We start from the raw sequence: 22,693 nt of genomic DNA, 5'->3' as shown, positions 1-22,693 counted from the left end.
GTTTTGTCCACTGTTCCATTTGCAGTGCCCAAAACTGTGCCTGGCACATAGCAGATGCTCAATAAATGTGTGCTGAGAGACTGAGGGAGTGAATGACAGGGGAAATTGAGGGTCAAGGAGTGTTGGTTGCTGAAAGACAGCAGCAGCAGAGATGAGACCAGGAGCAGTTGTCGGGGGCCTTCATTCACGCTCTTACCCCCTCACATGCCAGAGACTCCTGCGACACCTGCTCTGGGCCAGGCATGCTAGGGAACAAGTCTGGCTCGGTCCCACCTACAGCCTTCTGGTCTGGCGGGGGAGATGGAGAAAGAACCAGATAGTTGTGCCTCAATTTCTAACCTGTAAAATGGGTATACTAGGGGTTGTGGTGAGGCTAAAATGAGTAAAAAGGGAAATGCCCAGCCCCTGGTTAGGGCTCAGTCGATGGTGCTGAGACCAACGCCTGTATTACTGTTACCAATAGGAAAGGTGTTAATTTCATGTCTCTCTTGGCCACTGGGGCAGTGAGCGCTCACAGGGCAGGGGCTCTTACAGGGAGGCTGGCTTTATGATACGTGATCAGTACATAGTTGGCAGGTCAAGGAGTGAGATGATGTGGTTCTTCAAGGCCAAGGGAAGTGTGAGTCCTGCCTCCTCAGTTCGCACACTGGCTATGGGGCAAGGGACGCAGATGGTACACTGGTGCCCGCTGACTCCATGGCTATGGAAGTCACATGATCTGAGGTTCTAGCTCAGCCACTGAGCGGCCAAGAGACCGTGGGACAGTCACTTCAGCTCTCTGGGCCTCAGCTTTTGGTCTACACAGTGGGGATAGAAATAGGGGCCATTTCACCGGGTGGCTATGAAGATGATCAAGTTCACAGATAGGGCCTGGAGTGCCCAGGGGCCCACTCTACTCAGAAGCCACGACTGTGCTCCTGGGTCTGGTGTATCTTCCAGGGTTCAGGCTGGGCTCCCAACTGCCCCCCTGGAGGACGCGTCAGGCCCTAGTTCCCAGCAAATGACACCCGGCACCCCCCGCTGGCCCTGCTTCCTTGAGGAGCACCCTGTTTGCAGGGAACAGCTGCTGAAATCCCACTTCCCCGACATCAAAAGCCTCAGTGGGTTTTCACCAAACAAACATAATGCAGAACCGGAGAAAGGTGTAAAATAAATAAACGAAACAAGCTGTGCATTTTCTTTCAGTATTACAGCTGCACCCGAAGATAAACAACAAGTGAATGTCACCAAACATCAATACCCGAGAAATTAACTTGACAAAAAGCTCAGCCGTCCCCCGACAACCCCCCAGTCCTGCCCCCCCTCCCCACCAACCTCCAACCACCATTTTTGCATTTCTGGAGTTCCCACCTAATGATTTTATTTTTCAATTAATTCCTTGACAGAATGCCAGCCTGTGTCTCTCCCTTCCCTGGCTGGTGCTGTCGGCCCTGCGTGGAAGGCACAGGCAGGCAGGGAGAAAGGCACGGGCGGGGGCGGGGGGCTGTCGGGAGGACAAGAGAAAGCGCTTCGTGGGGTTTTGTTCCGGAGGCAGACAGCGAGGCGAGGCGAGGCAAGCCGGGGGAGAAGAGTGTGGCTGATAAGGGGAGAAGCGAGTTCTGAAAGGAGCCCTGGGAAGAGGCAGGTGTGAACAGCTTAGGGAGGGGAAAAGCGCTGGGCTAGGAAGCCCAGGGCTGGATTCTGAGCCGAGAGGCCTGAGGTGGAGGGTGAAGGGTGCTGGGTGCCCAGTGCTGGGTGGGTGAGCTGTCAGGATCAAACCCTGCTACTCCTGGCTGGGAAACCTCAGGTAAGGTGCTTCACCTCTCTGGACTCCTCTCAGTTTCTGCAGTTACTGAATGGTGATGAAATTTACACGCCTAAGGTGCGTAAGGCTATTAAAAGAATGAATGTTAAGTATGTAAGGCTTTCACAACAGTGCCTAGCACACAGCCAGCTGTCAATACAGGTTGGTCATTCTTACGGCTGTGGATGGAATCTGTTAGTGAGAGCACGAGGGCGGGCCGCTCCCCTCCTCTATAACACGAGGACAAATGCAGCAGCCATGGTCAGTGCCCCATCTCCAGTGCCAAGGTGTTCTCTGGCCCTCCGGAGCAACCCACCAGCAGTGAGAGGGGTGAATGGGAGCTATGGATACACATCTCACATTCTTTGTGTCCTGGGGGACAGTCCTGAGGTGTGTGCCACATGGTTTTCAGGAAGCCACAGTGGGCTTGGGTGTCAGCAGGCCACAGAGGGATCTGCTCATTCCGCCCCCCTGGACTGGCTTCCTTCCCTTCCCCCAACATTCCTGGATCACCGCCCAGGTACCTGCTGGCTGTTCAAATCTACATCTCAGGGGCTGCTTCCTGGGGAACCAAGACCCCAGCATCAAGAAGTGACCAATGGGGGCCTGGCATGTTGGCTCATGCCTGTAATCCCAGCACTTTGGAAGGCCAAGATGGGTAGATCACCTGAGTAAGGGGTTCCAGACTAGCCTGGCCAACATGGTGAAACCCTGTCTCTATTAAAAATACAAAAATTAGGTGTGGTTGTGGGCGCCTGTAATCCCAGCTCTCAGGAGGCTGAAGCAAGAATTGTTTGAACCTGGAAGGCGAAGGAGTGAGCCTAGATCACGCCACAGCACTCCAGTCTGGGCAACAGAATGAGACTGTCTCAAAAAAAAAAAAAAAAAAAAAAGTGACCAATGGGATGGAGCAGGGCCTCCCACTGCGGACCCACAGAAGAGCGTCTGGATTTGCTGACACCATTTGTCATGAATAAAGAAAATCAGTGACTAATGTTTAAAAACAGGGAGATGATGCATGAGAATCTGCATGAAACTGGAATGGCTAACCCGTGAATGTGGCAGACCTGTTCCCTCCCCGCCTACAGGTAACTGACGAGGCCTGTAGCTGCCCCTGTGCGCTAGCTGCCCCTGGAGACAGGGGGCTTTTCTACCTGTTCCTGGAGGCTCCTGAGTTGCTACTTCCCAAGATAGAGGATGGGCAAGGCTTCCACAAACTCTGCGAAGCCGGAGCCAGAACTGACTCCAGAGGCTGGGGTGAAGGGCAGGAGGCAGGGGCACAGGAGGGTGAGGAGAGGAAGGAGGTTGGGCAGAGCGTGGAGGGTGGGAGGCACTACAATCTTCAGACTGAGGATGTGCAGTCCTGGACCACTGGGGGACACCAGCCACCTGTAGCTCCTACCCTTGAGGAGTACGAGGTGCCATGGTGTGGGTACTGCCGGGGGGCTGGGAACCTGAGGGCTGGCTTGGCTTGGGAGGCTGCCTACTCTGGAAGGCTGGCCAAGCCAGACCCCCATCCTCAGCTGCTGGTGCCTCTGCCTGGGTCTCTCCCTGCCCTCCCTGGCTTCAGATCTTGCAGCCCCCACGGGCAGAGCCCTTGGATACCCCAATGGGTCTGCATCTCAGCACTGTGTACAGCAGGCACTCATCAGGTACACACAGAATAAAGGGTACTCTTCAGGAGATTGGACTGGCTCCTAAGACCAAGCCAATGGCCCTTTACTGATACAGGAGGCTGTTTTAAGGTTGTGCCTTTTTTTTTTTTTTTTTTTTTTTAAAAATAGAATCGCACCTTGTTGCCCAGGCTGGAGTGCACTGGAGCGATCTCGGCTCACTGCAACCTCTGCTTTCTGGGTTCAAGCGATTCTCCTGCCTCAGCCTCCCGAGTAGCTGGGATTACAGGTGTGCACCACCATGCCCAACTAATTTTTGTATTTTTAGTAGAGATGAGGTTTTACCATCTTCGCCAGGTTGGTCTTGAACTCATGAGCTCAAGCAATCCACTGGGCTCGGCCTCCTCAAAGTGCTGGGATTACAGGCGTGAGGCACCACGCCCAGCCAGTTGTGCCTTTTAAAAACATAGCCAGTCCTTCTAAGAACTAGGTGTGATCTGAGAGAGTCCTTGTTCAGAGCTGGTGGGCAGAAGCCTGGGCTGCAGACTGGCCTTTGCCACTGTGGGACTCCCAGGAGCTGCTAAGCTCCATACCTCAGTGCTCTCACCTGTTAGATGGGGATGCTGCTTGCTCTGCTGATCTTATGGGGACCCTATGGGCTCCTGCCTTCAGTCACTCATAGCAAGCACCACCAAGCATACTCCATGTGCCAGGAATAATGTGGGGGATATGGTGGTGAACAAAACTCCACAGGATAAACTAACCCACCAGCCAGAGGGGCCACACTGGGGCTCAGGGTGGTCAGGACGAGGTGGGACCTGAGTACTGTCCCTTGGTGGTCCCAGCCTTCTCTGAGGTACCAAACTTGCTCTTCTGTAGACAGGACACAGTAGTAGCACCCACCAGAGGGGATCTGATGAGATAAAGCATGAGCGCACTTAGCCCAGGGCCTGGCACGGTGAGGCACCAGGCAAACATGAAAGCTATCAATCAAATGGTCCTGCGAGGCCACCTCAGAGGACAGGCAGTGCCCAGCAAAGAGGGAATCCAGCTGCCCAAGATAAGGCTGAGGGGCAAGTGGCAGGGACCACTCCTGAGGCACCTGCTGGCTTTGGACTTTTGGAAATTCCACCAGCTAGGTGACATCATTGTCCCATGTTTCAGACGAGGAGGCAGCCACACTAGGGCTCTCAAGAGTCAAGTGGCCGCACTCTCCAAGCAGGACCTTGAGCTGCCACAGGGCTGGCTCCAGCCCTGCTGGCACAGCATAGCACAGCCCGGCCTGCAGTGGGGGACATCCCCAGCCCAGCCTCCCTAGGAAGCAGGGTCTAGACAGGAAAAGAGTGAACAGATCCGGGCCGGGTAGCAGCGATTTCCCTTTCAAAGGCCATTGGTTCTCAACCTAGCTGTCTGACAGCATCAGCTAGGAGACTACTGATGCCTGGATCTTCCCTCCAGAGGTTCTCATGCAAATGGCCTGGGGTGGGCACGGGATATTGTGACTGCTATAACGACTGCTGTTATTAATCTTGGTGCTGAGGACTCTGGTTCCCTGAGGGGCCGGAGACTGGGGTATGCGGCGGCGGGTGGGTGGAGCGCGACCACGCTTTGTGCTCTGGGTGTCCTGTGTGTGTGCAGAATTCCACGACAGGCCACGCACAACCCCATACATAGGGGCTGGTGAAGGCACTGCAGCCTGGATTCCGGCGGATTTATCCTGAGCTAGGGCTGTGCGCATGGGCTATGCCTGGGGGCTTCCGGCCTTGGCCCCACGTGTTTGTGTTAGTTACAGATGCTGGGAGACCTGTGCGGGCTGGGAAGCAAGGGGAACGTCCTGGTGAAGGTGGCTTACTGCAGAGGGAAAAGGGAAAAAGAACCAGGAAAGGTGGGAAGGTGTCCCTGACTCCTCTGCCTCAGGCCTGGAGGACTTCCAGGTGCTAGGGCTTGGTCCACATTAGCTACTGATCTATTTTCCCTTGGCACAGGCCGTAGGTTGGAAAGCAGAGGCTGAAAGGGAGCAGCTGGTAACATCTCACAGGGCCAAGGTGTAATGATGTCTGCACCAGGACGGGTAGGTGCAAAGGCCCGAGGGTCCAGGTAGGAATATGATGGCATCTCACAGTCCAGGGGGTGTGGGAGACTGCAGAGATGGCTATGCGTGGTGACTGCTGGGAAGCCCAGCCTTTGAATAAACCTGCAGCCATTCCTGCTATGCACAGTGACCGCTGGGAAGCCTGGCCTTTGTATACACCTGCAGCCATTCCTTGGGCCTGGAGCCCTGTGGGAATGTGGAACCAGGCTGGCCAAACCTGATTTTCCAAAAGATGTCAGCATCTTGATTTTCAGGTCAAACCTTTCAATAGCAAAATAGTGATGCTTCATTCAAAACCATTGTTTTCATACGTGGCAGGCAAAATAAAGATCTAATTTCAGCCGACAGCTTGCCAGTGTGGTCTCTGCTTTTTTCTCTCTCTCTTTTCTGTCTACCAAACACTAGTTTCACTGGCGGTCATGCAGCTGTATTAAAAACCTTGTCTGTGTGTTTTCCTTGGGTTTCCCCCGGCTGGGCCAGCCTACAGTACAGAAATAAAACTGGCCACCCCCTACCACCAGCTACAACCCTGGAGGAAAACCCACCTTCCTCCTGCCTCCATTTCTAGCACTCTGGTCCCCAAGTCCCCAAACCATCATCCAATCCCAGACCAGCCCCTGCCCCTCCCAAGTCACTCTGAAATTCTCCTTCTGTCAGTTTAATTCCGTGATCGATGAGGAAGAGCACGAGAAATGGCCCGGCACAGCTGGCTTCCCCGTTAGCCCTAGCAGGGATTCCTGGCCTTGCTGGCGATGGCTGAGTGAAATGTTTGCAGAACGCAGAGAACACAAGTCAATAACAATTTAGCTGGATTGGGAGCAAGTACCTTCCCTGCACGGACAGCCGCTCCCAGGGGAAGGGGAAGAGAGTGTGTGGGATATTGCTGAAGCACTTGGAATTATTTCCAAAACACCACCCAGTGAGGCTCGGGTGTGGGGAGTGGGAGGAGAGAGGAGGGGGTGACTTGGCGATACCTGCTCCAGCTGGCCTCCAGGGCCCCCAGCTCTCTGATCGGGCTCCCTGCACGGCCAGCCACGTGCACCACTTGGACGCATACTTGAGAACTGCCTTGACCAAAACAATTCCCTCTCCTTGATTTTCCTCCTCTGGATTTGGCCTCCAGCAGCTGTGGTAGCCAGGGGTGTGAGAAAGAGTGGGTCTCCTGGCCAATCTCAACCTCTTCTGGAACTACTTGCCAGCGTGACCAGGAGCTGGAGATAGATCGAAATTCACCACCCTGAACACAGAAAGTGATCTTTTCTTTTCTGTTTTGTTTGTTTGTTTGTTTGTTTGTTTGAGACTGAGTCTCTCTCAGTCGCCCAGGTTGGAGTACAGTGGCATGATCTCGGCTCACTGCAACTTTCTGTCTCCTGGGTTCAAGTGATTCTCCTGCCTCAGCCTCCTGAGTAGCTGGGATTACAGGTGCGCACCACCACGTCTAATTTGTGTATTTTTAGTAGAGATGAGGTTTTGCCATGTTGGCCAGGCTGGTCTCAAACTCCTGGGCTCAAGTGATCCACTCACCTCAGCTTCCCAAAGTGCTGGGATTACAGGTGTGAGCCACCTCGCCCAGCCAAAAAGTGATCATTTCGATCAGGTCAGGGATAAAACACCTGCCCATCCCGGGCTCCACCCAGTCTCGGCCTTTCCTGTCAGGACCTGCTATGGCAATCGGAACAGTCTCCCTCTTTGCCCGCCTCCTACTTAGGCCTTCAATACCTCCGGAGGAAGGGGTGCCACAGGCAAGTCTCCAGGAGAAAACAGGGAGGACTCAGGTGAAGGAATGAAAATGGGAAGCTTTCAGAAAACCTGTCTCCAGGTGGATGGAAGGAATCATGACCAAGGGATATTCTGAATAATAAATTCTGTGACTTCGCATCCTCGCTTGAACTTTGCCGACTGTGAGTTTTCAAGTCCGATGATTATGTTTTCATAGGCAAGATCAAGGAGGCCTATTTGCAAGGGTTGACGTGGGGGATAACGGGCTCTCCAGGTCTCCACTCTTTTGAAAATGTGTGGTCCTGTGAGTGATTAAGTTATGGAAGGGGGGAGTGGGTGAACTCTTGCAGGCTTTAAATATCATCTGTCTGCTGATGACTTCCAAATTTATATCTCAGCCCAGACTTCGCCCCTGAGCTCCCAACTCATATATCTATCTGCCTGACATAGAGAAGAGTCCTAATAGTGTCTCAAATCCAAGCCGTTCCGAACACCCCCGCCCAGCCACCTGTTCTTTCCCGCTTCCTGGGCCTCCACTCGCCATGCAGCACCACCATCCTGTGAGTGGTTTAAGAGCAAAAACCTATGTACAAGTTTTGATTTTTCTCCTCCCTTCCAGAAGCATGTCTGGCTGGCTCTATCTTCACCAAAAACGCCCAAGCCACCTGTTTCCTCACCCTCACAGCCGCTGCACCCCAGCCCTTGCTGACCTGGATGGGACCCCTGGCCTCCATCCTTGCCCCTCGACAATGCAGGGGATGGGGTCTGACCGTGTGAATCGGGTCTTGAGACTCTTCTCAAATCTTCCTGGAGGTTCCCACTGCACCTTGAACACAAGCTGAGCTTCTTGCCAGGCCAGAGAAGGCCCCAGGAGGAGCCCCGCTGGCCCCTCTGCCTGCTCTGAACACACGCTGCCCTGGGACCCGAGCACCTGCGGCTTCTGCTACCTGGGATGCTTCCCTCAGCTCTTTGGCTGGTTGGTGCCTTTGAATCACAGAAACACTGACTCAGCAGAAAGACTTCCCAACCCAACCACCACATCTGGAATCTCTCCTTTCCCTCTCCGGCCCTGAAGAGCTGATTATACCATCCTTTCTTTTCTTTCTTTCTTCCTTTTTTTAAGGAGACAGAGTCTTGCTCTGTTGCCCAAGCTGGAGTGCAGTGGAGCAATCACAGCTCGCTGCAGCCTTGACTGCCTGGGCTCAAGCAATCATCCCACCTCAGCCTCCCGAGCAGCTGGGACTACAGGTGTGCGTCACCATGCCTGGTGAATTTTTAATTTTTTTTTTGTAGAGATGGGTCTTGCCATGTGGCTCAGGCTGGTTTCAAACTCCTGGGCTCAACTGATCCTTCTGCCTCCGCCTCTCAAAGCACTGGGATTACAGGTGTGAGCCATTGCATCTAGCCTTACGTTACCCTTTCTAATTTCCACTAGGACTTGGTATCATCCAGAACTTTGTTGCTATTTAGTTTTTTTGGTGGGATGGGGGAGGTGGGCAAACATCTGTCTCTTTCACTCAAGTTATCAGCTCCGAGGGAGGACTTTCTCTTTTGAACACTGCTTTACCCTCAGTGCCTAGAGCACAGCTTGATAATTAGGTAATCAGAGAACTGTTGAGTGAATGAATGAATGAATGAATGGAGCCTCCTATGGGGAAGCTGGAGATCTAAGCAGAGGACTCTAGTTGCCTTGGGGGGGCAGTTTTGATGCCTTTAGGGCAGGCGTCCCCAAACTATGGCCCGTGGGCCGCATGCGGCCCCCTGAGGCCATTTATCTGGCCCCCGCCGCACTTCAGGAAGGGGCACCTCTTTCATTGGTGCTCAGTGAGAGGAGCACAGTATGTGGTGGCCCTCCAACGGTCTGAGAGACAGTGAACTGGCCCTCTGTGTAAAAAGTTTGGGGACGCCTGCTCTAGGGTTATATGCTCTGAGAAAGGGAGGGGTCACTGTGGGAGTAATTAGCCATCCCTGGCTTTTGGATAAAATAAGGACAGTCATTTCATAAGGCCCAGGGGCTGCAAGCCGTTTCTGTGATGGGCCAGCAAGTAAATACTTTAGGCTTGGTGGGCCATAGGGTCTCTGTCACAACCACTCAACTTTGTCCTTGCAGTGGAAGAAAGTAGCCCTAGTCAGTATATGAACAAATAGGCGTGCCTGTGTCCCAATAAAACTTTATTTATAAAAACAGACTGTAGGCTGTGGTTTCCAACTGCTGCTGTACCTGGATTGGGGCCCAGAACCAATAAACAGAGGGCAATCTGAGATTGAGGGTGTTGGGATACAGGGTGTGACGGAACAGCCAGGAACTGTTAGACACAGTTGTGCAGTGTGCAGACCTGTACGCCTTCAGGCCGGGCACCACACTGCTCTGGGTCTTGGTTGTGCCTCAGTAAAATGGGAGCAACACTGTTCTTAGCGAGGCTGAAATGAGACTGAGTTATGTAAAACTACTTGGCATTACTCTCTGCACACGGTCAGTCTGTGACAACACGCTCTTGCCCTCTTTCCTTTTCACCTGACTTGATCTTGATAAGAAATTACACGATTGCTTTTTTAGACCAGCGGTGCGTCGAGGCACATGGTCAGGAATATCTGGCTTCAGACCACACAGGGCTCCAGTGCCGACGGCACACCTGGGTGAGTGTGGGGCCTGTACCCATCGGCCAGCTGTTCTGAGCCCCGGCTTCCTTCTTTGTGGGGTGACTGTGAAGATGAACCGAGTTAACACTCACACAGTGCCCAGTACCTATTAGATGCTCAATTAAATTCTAATCATCATCCTGATGATTAGGTTCTTATTTGTGTTCATTTTTTTTACCCCACAAATGGTCACTGAGTGCCCATTCTCTGTGCTAGATGCAGGGCCCAGACAAAGGGTCTTGTAGCCCCCAAAGGATAAAGTGTCACACGGAGAATGATCTTAATTGCACACGTGAGCACCTGATGGCAGGCTGTGGCATTCGCGGAGGACGGGGGGAGGGGTATGATGAGGGAATCATGAGAAGATGGGGTGTAGGGGAAAGCTGCATCTCTGACACTCTGGCTGGGGGGCAGTGGGGGCTGCTGGGACCAGGGCTCTAGCAATCAGGCTCCTTCCCTGCCCCCTGTGAGGCTTGGAGGGTGACTGTGTGCTAGAGGCCAGCGATCGACGGGGACAGCCACCCACCTGTGCCAGAAGAGTGCTTTTCTGGGTGCTCTGCCCATAGATTCCCCGCCCCAGCCCAGCCTGGCTTGGGCAGGCGGGGGGAAGGTGCCGCTGCCAGCCACTCACCATGCTGGTCATGTCTGCGCTTCCAGCTCCAGAGGTGAAAGGGAGAGACGCTAACCACAGCCCATCAGTCCTCCCCAGCTGGAATAAGACAACACGGGGAAGCAGAGCCACGCTCCCGGCCAAATAAAAGCCTGTTTGCCCAGCCTCCCTGCCTGTGAGTGCTGTAAAACAGAGGGTTCTGCGCTCAGATTTCTTCCATACCATTATATTCTCTCGGCTGCGCTCGCAGGTACCGTGGCCTGCCGTGGCCCTGAAAGCTTCTTGATGCCGTGACCCTGCTGGTTTGTAACACGCTCAGGAAGAAAAGGACACAGCCAGCGGTGGACTTTCCTCTTTCTTCCCTCCTTGCTCTCTCTTTTCAAACTCCCACATGCAAGGCAGTGAAGAATAGCACTTCACCTACCACAGGGCTGCTGCGCTGGAGATGAGAAATCTGATTCTTGGCCGGCAAGGAAGGGAGGGAGGCGTGGGGCAGCGGGCAGGGGCAGGAAGAGGACAGGGGAGATGGGGAGGGCGGTTTGGTGGAAAATGTCTGTCTTGCTATTCCCTTTTGAAAGCATCTCTGTCTGGTGTCAAGGTCTTTACCTACTCAGGCCAACTTTTACAATGACTTTCAAAGCCCTGTCCTTCGCTGTTCAATTTGACAGGTGTTTTGCAAGCATCAACTTGCACGGAAAAATATAATGCCCTGCCATTATACAGGGGCAATGGATAAAATGAAGGCTTCTGCTTGGTGGAGAGGCGCTGGGGGGTTGACAACAAGCTTCTTTTGGCTGCCAATAAGGAACCCGGATAAGCAGAGAGCTGGAGACTGCATGTGGAGCACAATGAGTTCTCGTATCTGCCTCGGAAGGCAGGACATTACGACTACTGCTGCAGCATCAACGAGTCCTTCTCCCCCTCCTCATGGCACCTGGGCACTAGTAAGCTCCTACTAGGTGCCAGGATCTGTGCTATGTCCTAGAGACAAGGGAGAACAGGTGGCATCTGTGGCTAGATGTAAACATCCTATCCTGAACAATGCTTATGTGCCAGGCACACTGTCCTCTTACTACACACACACAGACACACACACACACACACACACACACACACACACACACACACACACACATACACGTCCCAAGCAATGCTTATGTATCGGACATACCCACCCCGCTACTTACTACATACACACACACACACACACACACACACACACACACACGTCCCAAGAAATGCTTATGTGTCAGGCACACCATCCTCTTACACACACACACACACACACACGTCCCAAGCAATGCTTATGTGTCAGACACACCCATCCTCCTACATACTACACACACACACACACACAATCCCAAGCAATGCTTATGTATCAAACATACCCACCCCCCTACTCACTACACACACACACAAACATACACACACACACACGTCTCAAGTAATGCTTACGTATCAGACATACCCATCTCCCTACTCACTAAACACACCCCCCCCAGCAATGCTTATGTGTCAGACATACACATCCTCCTACTACACACACACACACACACACACACACACACACACACACACACGTCCCAAGCAATGCCTATGTCAGGCATTCCCATCCTCCTACTTAGCCCCCCCTCCACACAAACACAAACACAAACACACACACAAACACACACTACTGCCCAAGCTTAGAAACCCCAGGGCTTGCCTCTGTGTCTCAGTCCTTTGCCCAGAGAGCATCCTCCCCTAGCCTGGCCTGAATGGCTGGAGCGCAAGGAAGTGGGAGTGTTCTTGGCAACTCACAAAAGGAAGAGTGAGTGACCCCAAGGTAAGTAATGATGCCCCGACAATTGTATTTGTGGACTGCAAGAGACGTGCCAGTTGTGTGCCATCTCCTTTATAGGCGTCCCCTCCGCTGAGCCCCACAATGTCCCTAATGAAGTGGGCACCGTGGCCCCATCGCACCAATGACAGAGCTGAGGCAGAGCGACTTGCCTGAGGTCACAGAATGGGTATGAGGACGCACTTGGGTAAAACGCAGCGGGCAGCCACTCAGGTCAGCTGGATGGCGGAAAACCAGTTAGGTTTGAAACCTGGCTCTGCGGTCAACAGCTGGGTGCCCTTGCTTGCCCTCTCTGTGCCTGTTTTCTCATCTCTAAAACAGAGGACTGAGACAGCACAGTAAATTGACAGGTTCACAGGTTCTTGGAAATCGCAACTCAAGTGAAAAGATGTATAGCTAAACCAATGTTAGCACAGGCTAACGGATGTAAACAAGAGCTACACTCCTAGGTGTATTTCCAGCAACAAAAACATCACCAAACTTCTGAATAAAGACACCAAAACCTCTAAATATTGAACGCTGAAATAAACGGGAGCTAAGCATACATTTAAGACAGATGAGTAAAAACAAGGACGAAGATGATTTACCCGACGATTCCAGTTCCGGGCTGCAGGTGGCCAGAGCCTCTCCTGGCAGCTCAGGACACTGGGAGGGAACCTGCCCCGGGCAGGGCACCCATCACACACACAACTGCACTCCCCCACTCTGGGGCCACTGAGACATGCCAGTTCACCTAGTGTGCATCGCTTTGGGACGTGGGAGGAAACCGGAGGACCTGGAGAAATCCTCCATGGGGAGAACACGCAAAGTCCACGGGGAGAACGCTGGAACTTCACGGAGGGACACACAAACTGCACACAGTGGCCCTGGATGGGAAGGCGTTTTTTTTTCTTATTAATTATGACAAATCGAAGTTATCTAAGGACCTGTATGTACCTCCCAGGATTTTGCAGGATTCATACCCATGAAAGCCTGCAGCTAGCACCTGCCCGTTTAGTAAGGTTTGACACATGAAGATTGCTAGTTACAGAAATAATAATTGGTATTATTTAGCTTGAACTGCAAACTGAACGTTCTGCTTTGACCTAGGTGCCTCAGGGACCCACGGGAGATGAGGCCAGTCCTGGGAGAGCTGGGAAGGAGCTGGGCAGGGGCACTCCTGGGTTATTCACATTGGTGCCACCGACCACATCAAGGGCTTCAGCTGGCGCCAAAGCTCCAGTCGATCTGTTTTAGCCACCTCCCACTGTCCCTGAGTGTGGCTCACAGGCCACGGGGTCACCGGCATGCTTCCTGCCGGGCCCTGAGGAATGAAGATGCCCGCCTTTCATTCAGTGGCCCACATTCTGCAGGGCCTTTGTTGCAGCCTCAGAGAGCTCAGCAGCCTCCACCTGGGATCTGAGTGCCCTCCTGGCAGAGTTCAGGGCCGAGGCCAGAGCCGGGGGAGGAAACTGGGCACGGACCTCACTTGCCCTTGGGGTCTGCCAGAGCCCTGGGAGCTCTGAACAATGCGGATTTTGACACACATGAGCTGGTAATTTTTCTCCATGAGAAAAAGGCACAGAGTGGGGAGAAGGGTCTGGCCAGGAGGGCAGGAGGCCAGCGGGCCTATTCTGAACATTTGGGGCTGCTGCGGGCACCTCCTGTGTCTCAGAGACATCAGTTGGACAATGGGTGTCTTGGTGGGCGAGAGAGACTGACCCCTCCAGCGCGCCTGCTCTGTGCTGGACACGCTCCAGGCATCACCCTGTTTCCCCAAGCCAGTGTCGCACTGCCAGGGGAGGATGGATAGATAGGGAGGTAAAGCTGCGTACTGTCCATGTTCACCATTTGCTACCTGTGTGACCTTGAGCAAAGTGCGTCACCGCTGCATGCCTCAGTTCCCTCATCTGCAGAATGGGGAGACGAACGGCGTCTCACTCACAGGGGCGGTATGTGAATGACATGAGACCCCGCACTGCAAGGGATATAGAAGAGTTCCTGGTCCCCAGCAAGGGAAGCTGTTACTGCGGCTTTTGCTACTTTCCTGATCACTGTCAAATGAATTCCAGAAGTGGGTACCCTTGTTAACAGCATCTTTCACATGAGAAAACAAAAGCCCACAGGGCACAGCCACTCACCCTGGGACACACAGCTAGATGCAGAACCCAGGTCTTGCTAACACTCTTTTCCCTAAGCTGGTGCTTCTTAAACCTTTTGGGGTCCATGACCTCCTAGAAAACCCGCTGGAAAAAAAAAGATCCTCTTGCCAGACACACACATAAACACAAACTGTATAATGCAACTTCCAGGCGTTCCCAGTCCCTCTGAGGCCAGCCATACTGGGACCCAGGAAGACAAAGTTCCACGGATTCTGAGCTAAAAAAAACCATCCCCATCTTACATCACGCCGTATTCTACAGAGTGTGTTCTTTAGTTCTTTGGAAAACAGTGCTGAAAAATGCAATGAGTAATTCAGACTCTTTGGCTCCAAACTCGCAGGCCACCTTCTTGCCTTCTTTTCCTGGTCCAGACAGGCGAGGCCAGCAGGGAGATCTAACACTCCGCTGTGCTCGGCCCCGACCCCTGCGGATGGCCCAGGCACTGTTCCTCAGGGCTGCTCCTGCCCCCAGGAAAACACCACCTCTACCGCTGGCAACATGCCCGGACGTGTACGTAGGCCACTCTACATGCTGGACATTCTCTGGTCCTGCCACATCCATCCGCGGTCCTGCTCTGTCCCGGGAAGGCTGAACCCTATTGAGGGCGTCACAGGGACAACCTGGGCCTGTGGCTGACAAGTGGAGTGGCCTGATGGGCGGGAGAGAGAGCTGCAGCAGACTGATCCCAGCCCCTTCCGGCCACGCTGCTGTCCTCTGGCAGGGGCTGTCCTTCCACGTGCGGTGCCCACTGGTAGCTGCTCCTAGGCTCCTGCCCTTACTGGGCCCCAGGGATATCACGTCCTCCCGCTGCCCTTTCAGCCCCTGGGGAGGTAAGAGCTCTGGCACTGCTCCCCTCGGGGCGCCCCGGCATCCCGTGCTCCGTTGCCACTTCCTATACCCCTGTCAGCTGCCACTGCATGACAAGCTCTTTCTTATGACGTGAATTCTGTTCCCTCCTGGGGCCTCGGCCCATCTTCTGTGGCACTGGGGAAGGGTCCCTTAGTTCTCATCACTTGGGGACCCCAGAGCTGATGTCCCCATCTAGAACCTGGGAGGGCAGGGCTCTTTCAGAAGGACTCAGAGGGGTGGAAACGCGTGGCTTGGCTCTGACACTCAAGCCTGCCCTCAGGGGCCTCATCTCACCACCGCGTGTCGGCTTCTGCATCTGTGCTATGCAGACAATGAAACATGCACATGACAGGGCCTTTTACGGGCACATGCTGTGTCAATTCTGAAGGGCCAGCCATGTTGGTCATTATGATTTGTTACTCATTCTCTCAATTTCTGGAAGGAACCCCACAGATCTTGGGTTCACAGTCTGGATGAGTCAGAAGTGCCAAAGCCATGTAGCCAGTAAACACTCACACACCCCAGATTTAATAAAGGCCTGGACTTTTTCTTTCTTTTTTTTTGAGATGGAGTCTTGCTCTGTCACCCAGGCTGGAGTGCAGTGGTGCGATCTTGGTTCACTGCAATCTCTGTCTCCCGGGTTCAAGTGATTCTCCTACCTTAGCCTCCCAAGTAGCTAGGACTACAGGCACGTGCCACCATGCTCAGCTACTTTTTGTTTTGTATTTTTAGTAGAGATGGGGTTTCACCATGTTGGCCAGGCTGGTCTCAAATTCCTGACCTCAGTGATCCACCCACCTTGGCCTCCCAAAGTACTGGGATTATAGGCCTGAGCCACCATGCCCAGCTAGGACTCTTTCTTGAGTGACGTTTGCAAGTATAACATGGTTAGAACAGGTGGGTGGGGTGGGAGGCTCTAGAGTCGGTCTGGAGTTCGAATCTGAGCTCTGCCACTTCCTCACTGCAGACACAGCACTGCATACAGCTCTCCAGTTGCTGTGGAGACCGAGACAATGCTCGTCTGAGGATGGCCCCCTGGTGCACAGTAAGTGCTTAATAAACACTAGTTGTCATAAATCACTGCAGTGCTTGGCAGGCCTCAGTTCTCTCATCTGTGAAATGGGGCTAATCATGTCCATCTCATAGGGCTGCTGGGGAGTGAATGGGAAGATGCAGGCCAATGAACAGCTGTCTTTGTTACTGTTCTCATTCTATCTGCCCCTGTCTGGGGCTTGGCCTGGCTGCTAAACGGCTGTGGAGAGAGCCAATCCCACAGAAATGATGCCAGCCAAGTCTTTCCACTGTGGCGAGGCAACAGTGCTGTCTTTGGAACTCAATTTATTGAAGGGGGCTTCTCTCTAAGGCTGGGCAGAACCGCTGAGCCTGCACTCCTCGGCTGGCCCCGGGGTGGGGGATGGGGGTGACGAGGGAGACGGTCACCCCGCCTCCGTTCAGCTCTGGGGAGAGTTCCTTACACAAACATTTGCCGACGGGCGCACTTGGGCCTGTCAATGGTTGTCGATAAGGACAGGCTCTCTTTCTGCACATCAGGATTTGGGGCCTTATTGAGTTGTGAGCTTGCAACTATGTACTTAGCCTTCATTTCTCTGGTTCCACATTTGCCTCAGCTCAAATATTCCCCACCCTGAGACTGGGCACCTGGCATTTGCCAGATACTGTCCTGGGCCTAGGACCCAGGGAAGAACTGATCAGTAACAGACACGAGAACGACACAGCCCCAACATGGGGGAGGCACGGGTCCAGAGAGGATAACAAACCACAAGGAATTAAGTTCCAACAGGGCAAGAAAGCACAGTGACAGAGGATGAGCATAGAGAATGGAGAAATTACTGATACCTGTGGAGGGGGAGGGAACCAGGAAGGCTTCCTGGAGGAGGTATCATTCTATCTGGGTTTTGACGGCATTTGCCAGGTTAAAAAAAAAAAAAAAAAAAAAGTGCGGGGCAAGGCATTCTAAGCAGAGAGAACAGCATGTGCAAAGGCATAGAGTCCTGCCTGGAGTTTGTGGAACAATAAGCTCTGTGGGAGGTGTGGTGGGAGGAAGGAGGGGTCTGGGAAGACCATGGGTGTGCACAGGAGGCTGTGTTCTGAAGGGTGTGGCAGGCTGGGCTAGAGTCAGGGGACTTCCCTGCTGTGTCTGGAGATCCCACTGTGGGGGGCGCGGTCCTTCTGCATCGCTGAGACGCTGCTTCACAGAGTTGTTTTGCCCCAAGCAAGACCGGCAGCCCCACTGGAAAACTCCTATCTCCATAAGAGAAACTGTTCCCGAGGTGCTGCCTGGCTCAGCAACAGAGCCATACGGTCAGAAGAGAGGACAAGCACTCCTGGCTCCGGGTTCTGTGTCTACACAGAGGAGTGGCGTTGGGGGATGCTGGCTGCTAACACCCCCCTTTTGTGCCCAGGTGACACCCTTGGCCCTGAGCTGCCCCACAAGGGGACGGATGAAGGCACAATGGCAGTTCCATCTGGCAAAGCACCTGAGACTCAGGCGATAGTAAGGTGGGAGGAAGGCAGTGGCATGCCAGGAAGACCTCAGAGCACCTCAGGTGGCACCACAGACAGGACTGTCGCTTATGACAGAGCCTGGCTTTTCGGGGCACGCAAAAGGCAGAGAAGCTCCCTAGCAGGTGACACACACTAAGGAAGCAGGAGCCAAAGCAGGCGGAAGGCCGGCGGCCGCCCTTGTGCTGCGGGCCCAGGCCGTAGCGGAAGCACTTCTGCAACGGGTGGCGGAGAGGTGGGATGGGGTTCAAGGTCAAGTACTCCTTGATATCCCAAGTCTTGGGGGAGCAAACCGGACAGCAGGGAGCACGTGCCAGGCCTTCCACGTACCCAGGGCTGTCTCACCCCCTCCTCACCTGACTCACAACAGCCTCCTGGGCCAACCTCATCTGCTCCAGCCATGCCGGCCTCCCTGTTTCTCACACACACTGAGCTTGCTCCAACCTCAGGGTCTCCCCTGCCCCTGGCCTCCTGCTTGGGTGGCCCTTTCTTGGGTACAGATGTCATCTTTGCAGTGAGGCCTCTCTAGTCCACCTGAGGAGGAATGTGTCCCAGCCTCTTCCACCCGAGCCTAGGGCCCTGCTTGGTCACTGCCACGAGGGTGCATGAGGGTACAGTGGGCACTCAGTATTTTCTGGCCACCACCTGAACTGTCACTGAGGCCACATGATGCCACCAAGCTGGGTAAGAGGTGAGTGAGACCTGCGGGTATCAGGACCCCGGCAGGAAGTGGACGGCCCTCCAACACGATCATCGAAGAAAGCGGGCAGCAAGAGTGTGGCCCCCAGAAAGGCCGTGAGCATCCCTGCCTTTTGGATGCTGGAATCTGCACACAGAGCACCATGAGGACAAGGGCCAGCAGCCGTGAGCTGTGCCCTGGCAGCCTGGCAGGCAGGGAGTGGATAAACACTCTGACCTCCGTCTCTTGCTGCCAAGGCCCCCAGTGACCCAACCCGACTGCACCCTGAGAGCACACAGAACGTGGATGCTTCTACACAGACCAGCCTCCCGGCAGGGACTGGCCCACACTGCTGGAGGCAGGTCTTCGGGGCTGAGGGGGGATGCCCAGCAGGAGGTACTTGGCAGCCCTCATGCCATAGCCTGCTGGGTGGACAGCAGTTCTCTCAGAAGCCCCACCCACCTCGTGTGTTCGCCAGGGGCCATGAATCGGCCACAAGCCCTTCCGGCTCCTACCGTGAAAGTGTGCAGCCGTCTTCCGCCGCAGGGCCTGCAGGGTCACCTCGGTGTCGGCCCACTCCAGCACCAGTCTCCGGCCGTACAAGTGGGTGCTGTGACACAGGGCGTTGAAGGCTCTCTGCAGAGGAACAGGAGACAAAACTGCACATCAGCTGGATCAGCACGGCAGACACGCCACTCTGCCCGCGGCACAGATGCCCAGGCCCAGGTTCTGGCCCCGTGACATCTGATCTCCAGCGAGGGTTTGGGGAGCGGTTGGGCGCATCTATTTAATTAGTGGGTTGCGTTCCCGGGGAGAAAGCTGCAAGTGACTGAGCAGTCAATATATCCACCGTCTGGGCCATAATTGGCGCCTGGGCCGAAGCAGGCGTCTATTTGCAGCGTGTCATCCGATCTGTGGAGGGCGACCCCATTAGTGAGCTCACCTCCCACCTGGCTGTCTGTATGGCGGCCACTTGAGAAAGCCATGCCCTGGCCAGCCGCCGATGACAAGTGTACAGGCCCCTGGGTGTCACTTGGTGCCGCTCTCCTTCACTGCCCTGGTGACTCTGTCCCCCACATTACTCTTGAAGGGGCCCCTCTGTCTCTGTTGCCAGTGCCCTTTGCCTCCTCGCTGGTCCCCCCCGCCCTGTGCTCCCAGCTCCCCCGCTGGCTCAGCAGCCTGGGTCCTGGCGCAGGCTGTTCCTGCTCACTCTGCTGTTCCCGACCCCCACAGGCTGCCTGGTTCCCTCTTTCTACTTTTTAACAGCTATTCTGAGATAGAATCCATATACTACATCCACTTGTCTGAAGAGGACAATTCAGTGGGTTCTGGTATTATCATGGAGCTGTGTAAAATGTCACTGTTAGCAATTTTACAAGGTTTTCATCAGCCCCAAAGGAAACCCCACACCCCTTAGCTAGCAGTCCCCCAGCCCCTGGCAACTACCTGTCTGCTTTCTGTCTCTGGATTTGCCTATTCTGGACATTTCATATGAACGGAATCATACGGAAGTGATCAGTACCCTCTTAAAAACACTGCTAGGTCTCAAGTTCAACGGCACTGCCCAGGGACGCCCTCTCTGACTTGATGGGCTCATCCAAAACAAAACACCCCTATGGCACAGAGAGGCTGTGAGCTTAGTAGCCAAAAGCTTGGAGTCTGAGGTTACCCTCCCCAGGAAGGGCAAACCCTGCAGGTCTTAGCTTGAAGATCTTGGGCAAGCTAAAGAAATTGTCCTAGACTCTGATTCCTTATCTATACAACGGGTATGTGTACATAGGCCAATCTCAGGGGTTTCAGGGACAAAAACGGGTTCACACAGTGTCTAGAACAGTGCAGGGTCACCGTGATTGCTCAATACACGTTGCTTCTCTCTGTGGTTTTGTTGCTGTAGATGTGACATTTGCAGTGGCTTTCTCTCCGCAGAGAGCTTTTGGGCAGGCATGGTTTTAAAGAGCACTAGGCCCCAGGTGCTTGAGTGCTGGCAGCAGAGAGCAACGGTGGCTAAGGAGGCGATTTGCTCTGCCTCTGGGTTGCAGAGAGCACCAATGGGTGCAAGCAGAGCGGGGGCTTGCTGCTCTTGTTTCTTTGATGCCGTGAGGACTCGTGTAGCCGGAAGGGTCTGGATGGGAATCCATCCAGCTGTGCTCCTGATCCATCCAACGTGGCTCTTACGGTTGGACCACGTCCCGCAAGAGGAGACAGGTTGAGTCCTAACCCCCTGAACTTCAGAACGTGACCTTATTTGGAAATGGTAGTTGCAGAGGTAATCAGTCAAGACGAAGTCACTTGGGAAAATGGCTGGCCCTGAGCCAATGATGGGTGTCACTGGATGGCCACGTGAAGACAGAGACATAGGGTGAATGCCGGGGGCGGGGGATACAGGGTGGAGGCAGAGACTGGGTGATGAGTCTACAAACCAAGGATGCCAGCTATCCCTAGCAGCCGGTGGGGGCACCACGCAGGCTCCCCTCGGAAGGAACCAATCCAGCCAGCACCTTGATTTTGGACTTCCGGCCTCCAGAACCATGAGACACATTTCTGGATTCTTAAAATGTTCTCTGAGGCAAGGTCTCGCTCTGTCACCCAGGCTGGAGTGCAGTGGTGTGACCATGGCTCACTTCACCCTCGGACTTCTGGGATCAAGAGATCCTCCCACCTTGGCCTACCGAGTAGCTAGGACCACAGGCACATGCTACCATGCCTTGCTAGGTTTTTAATTTTTGTAGGGATGGGGTCTCGAACTCCTGAACGCTAGTGATCCTCCCGCCTCAGCTTCCCAAGTGCTGGGATTACAGGCCTGAGCCACTGCACCTGGCCCGTTTCTGTGGTTTGAAGCCACCAGTCTGTGGCATTTTGTTACAGTTGCCCTAGGGAACTGATACAGTTGGGTAATCAGTGGCCACATCTTGAGCCTCAGTTTCCCCATCCGTGTGGGGACTGGCTGTGGGACATCCACAAAACGAGCATGGAGGGCAGCACATAGTACACAGTCAATAAACGAATGAATCCAAAAAGACGGGAGGGAGGTGATGAGAACATGCATCTTTTTAAAACTAGACATGTGGCCAAATTACAGAAATGCTTTGTTCTCCTCCGTGCTGTTCTGAGGAGGGCCAGGTGCAGAAAACTTTTTCTTTCTTTCTTTTTTTTTTTAACTTTAATTTAAAAAACTCTGACTGCCAGCAGAGCCTCTGCATTTTTTTCCATGTGGATATAAAAATGCATCTGGACTCCGAGCCGAAATGGCCCATTCAGAGCTTTAAAACACACGCGTTCTCAGCTGGCGAGGCAGAGAAACGGCTTGACTGGGGGAGCTGGGGTTTTAAGATGGGGGAGAGGAACTGGTGGGGAGTCTGGGGTGGCGGATGTTCCATCCTCGTGCCAGGGTCCCCAAGGAGTTGTGGTCCCGGGGACACGATGGGGTGGGGGTGGCCAAGGGGATGCGTCTGGTGGATGCTAGGCTGGAACTCCGAAGAAGGGAGTAAGATCCCAGGAGGTAGGTCTGGGTGAGAGGCCCCAGCCCCAGCCTCTCTGATTCCTGCTGTCAGATTTCCATGTTTCTTTCTCTCCCTTGGAAACCACTTCTCCATTCCTGTGCCACACAAAGCCCGGGGAGGTCTCCATTCATTGCAGGAGTTACTAAAAATGCCCTCTCCTGGCTTCTTTGTGGTATCACCTCTCACAAATGTTCATCTCTTCCCTCTGCACTCCTCTGACATGTTCTTGGCTTCTTTCTGGAAGAGCTCTTCATTCTAAGAGTGTTGGTGGCATGGCAGTTCAGAGGGTGGACTCTGCTGCTGGCCTGCCTTGATTCAAATCCCTGCTCCAGTGCTTACGGACTGTGTGATCTCGGGCAAGCTGCTGAACCTCTCTGAGCCCAAGCTTCCTCATACGTAAAAGAAGGGCAGCAGCGAAGAGCAGTGAGAATTCAGAGAACTGTGAAGTTTGATACTTAGAACGCTGTCTGGCACGTAACAAGAGTCACTTAAGATTGGCTGTTATAATGATGTATGCCTCCATTTTTCATTATCCCGCCAAAGAGCGGGACAAGGGAGGGTAAGACACAGAAGCTCTTTTGTATTTGAGGTTAGAGCGCAATGCGTGGTTCTCCAAAAATAGCAGAATCACCCTGCCGCGTTCTAGTCCCTGCAGGTTAATATGAAATCAAGTTGTGTTCCCGAGTGCCCACTGCCTGGGTGGC

General features: G+C 53.8%; 1 protein-coding gene across 2 annotated transcripts in view; it reads right to left on the bottom strand.

The window, feature by feature from the left end:
• RBM19 (RNA binding motif protein 19) overlaps positions 1-22,693 on the bottom strand; it is a 143,456-nt gene that overhangs the window by 5,818 nt on the left and 114,945 nt on the right. For both annotated transcript variants that reach the window (XM_039472190.2, XM_039472191.2), the window contains exon 23: positions 19,005-19,125. In XM_039472190.2, coding sequence (XP_039328124.2) covers positions 19,005-19,125 — 121 coding nt within the window. The remainder of the gene's footprint in view (positions 1-19,004; positions 19,126-22,693) is intronic.

Source organism: Saimiri boliviensis, chromosome 7 (assembly GCF_048565385.1).
Source record: "Saimiri boliviensis isolate mSaiBol1 chromosome 7, mSaiBol1.pri, whole genome shotgun sequence".
In the NCBI taxonomy this organism is placed as follows: Eukaryota; Metazoa; Chordata; class Mammalia; order Primates; family Cebidae; genus Saimiri; species Saimiri boliviensis.
Note: the sequence above shows the minus strand (reverse complement) of the source record. Positions and strands in the feature narration are given on the sequence as shown.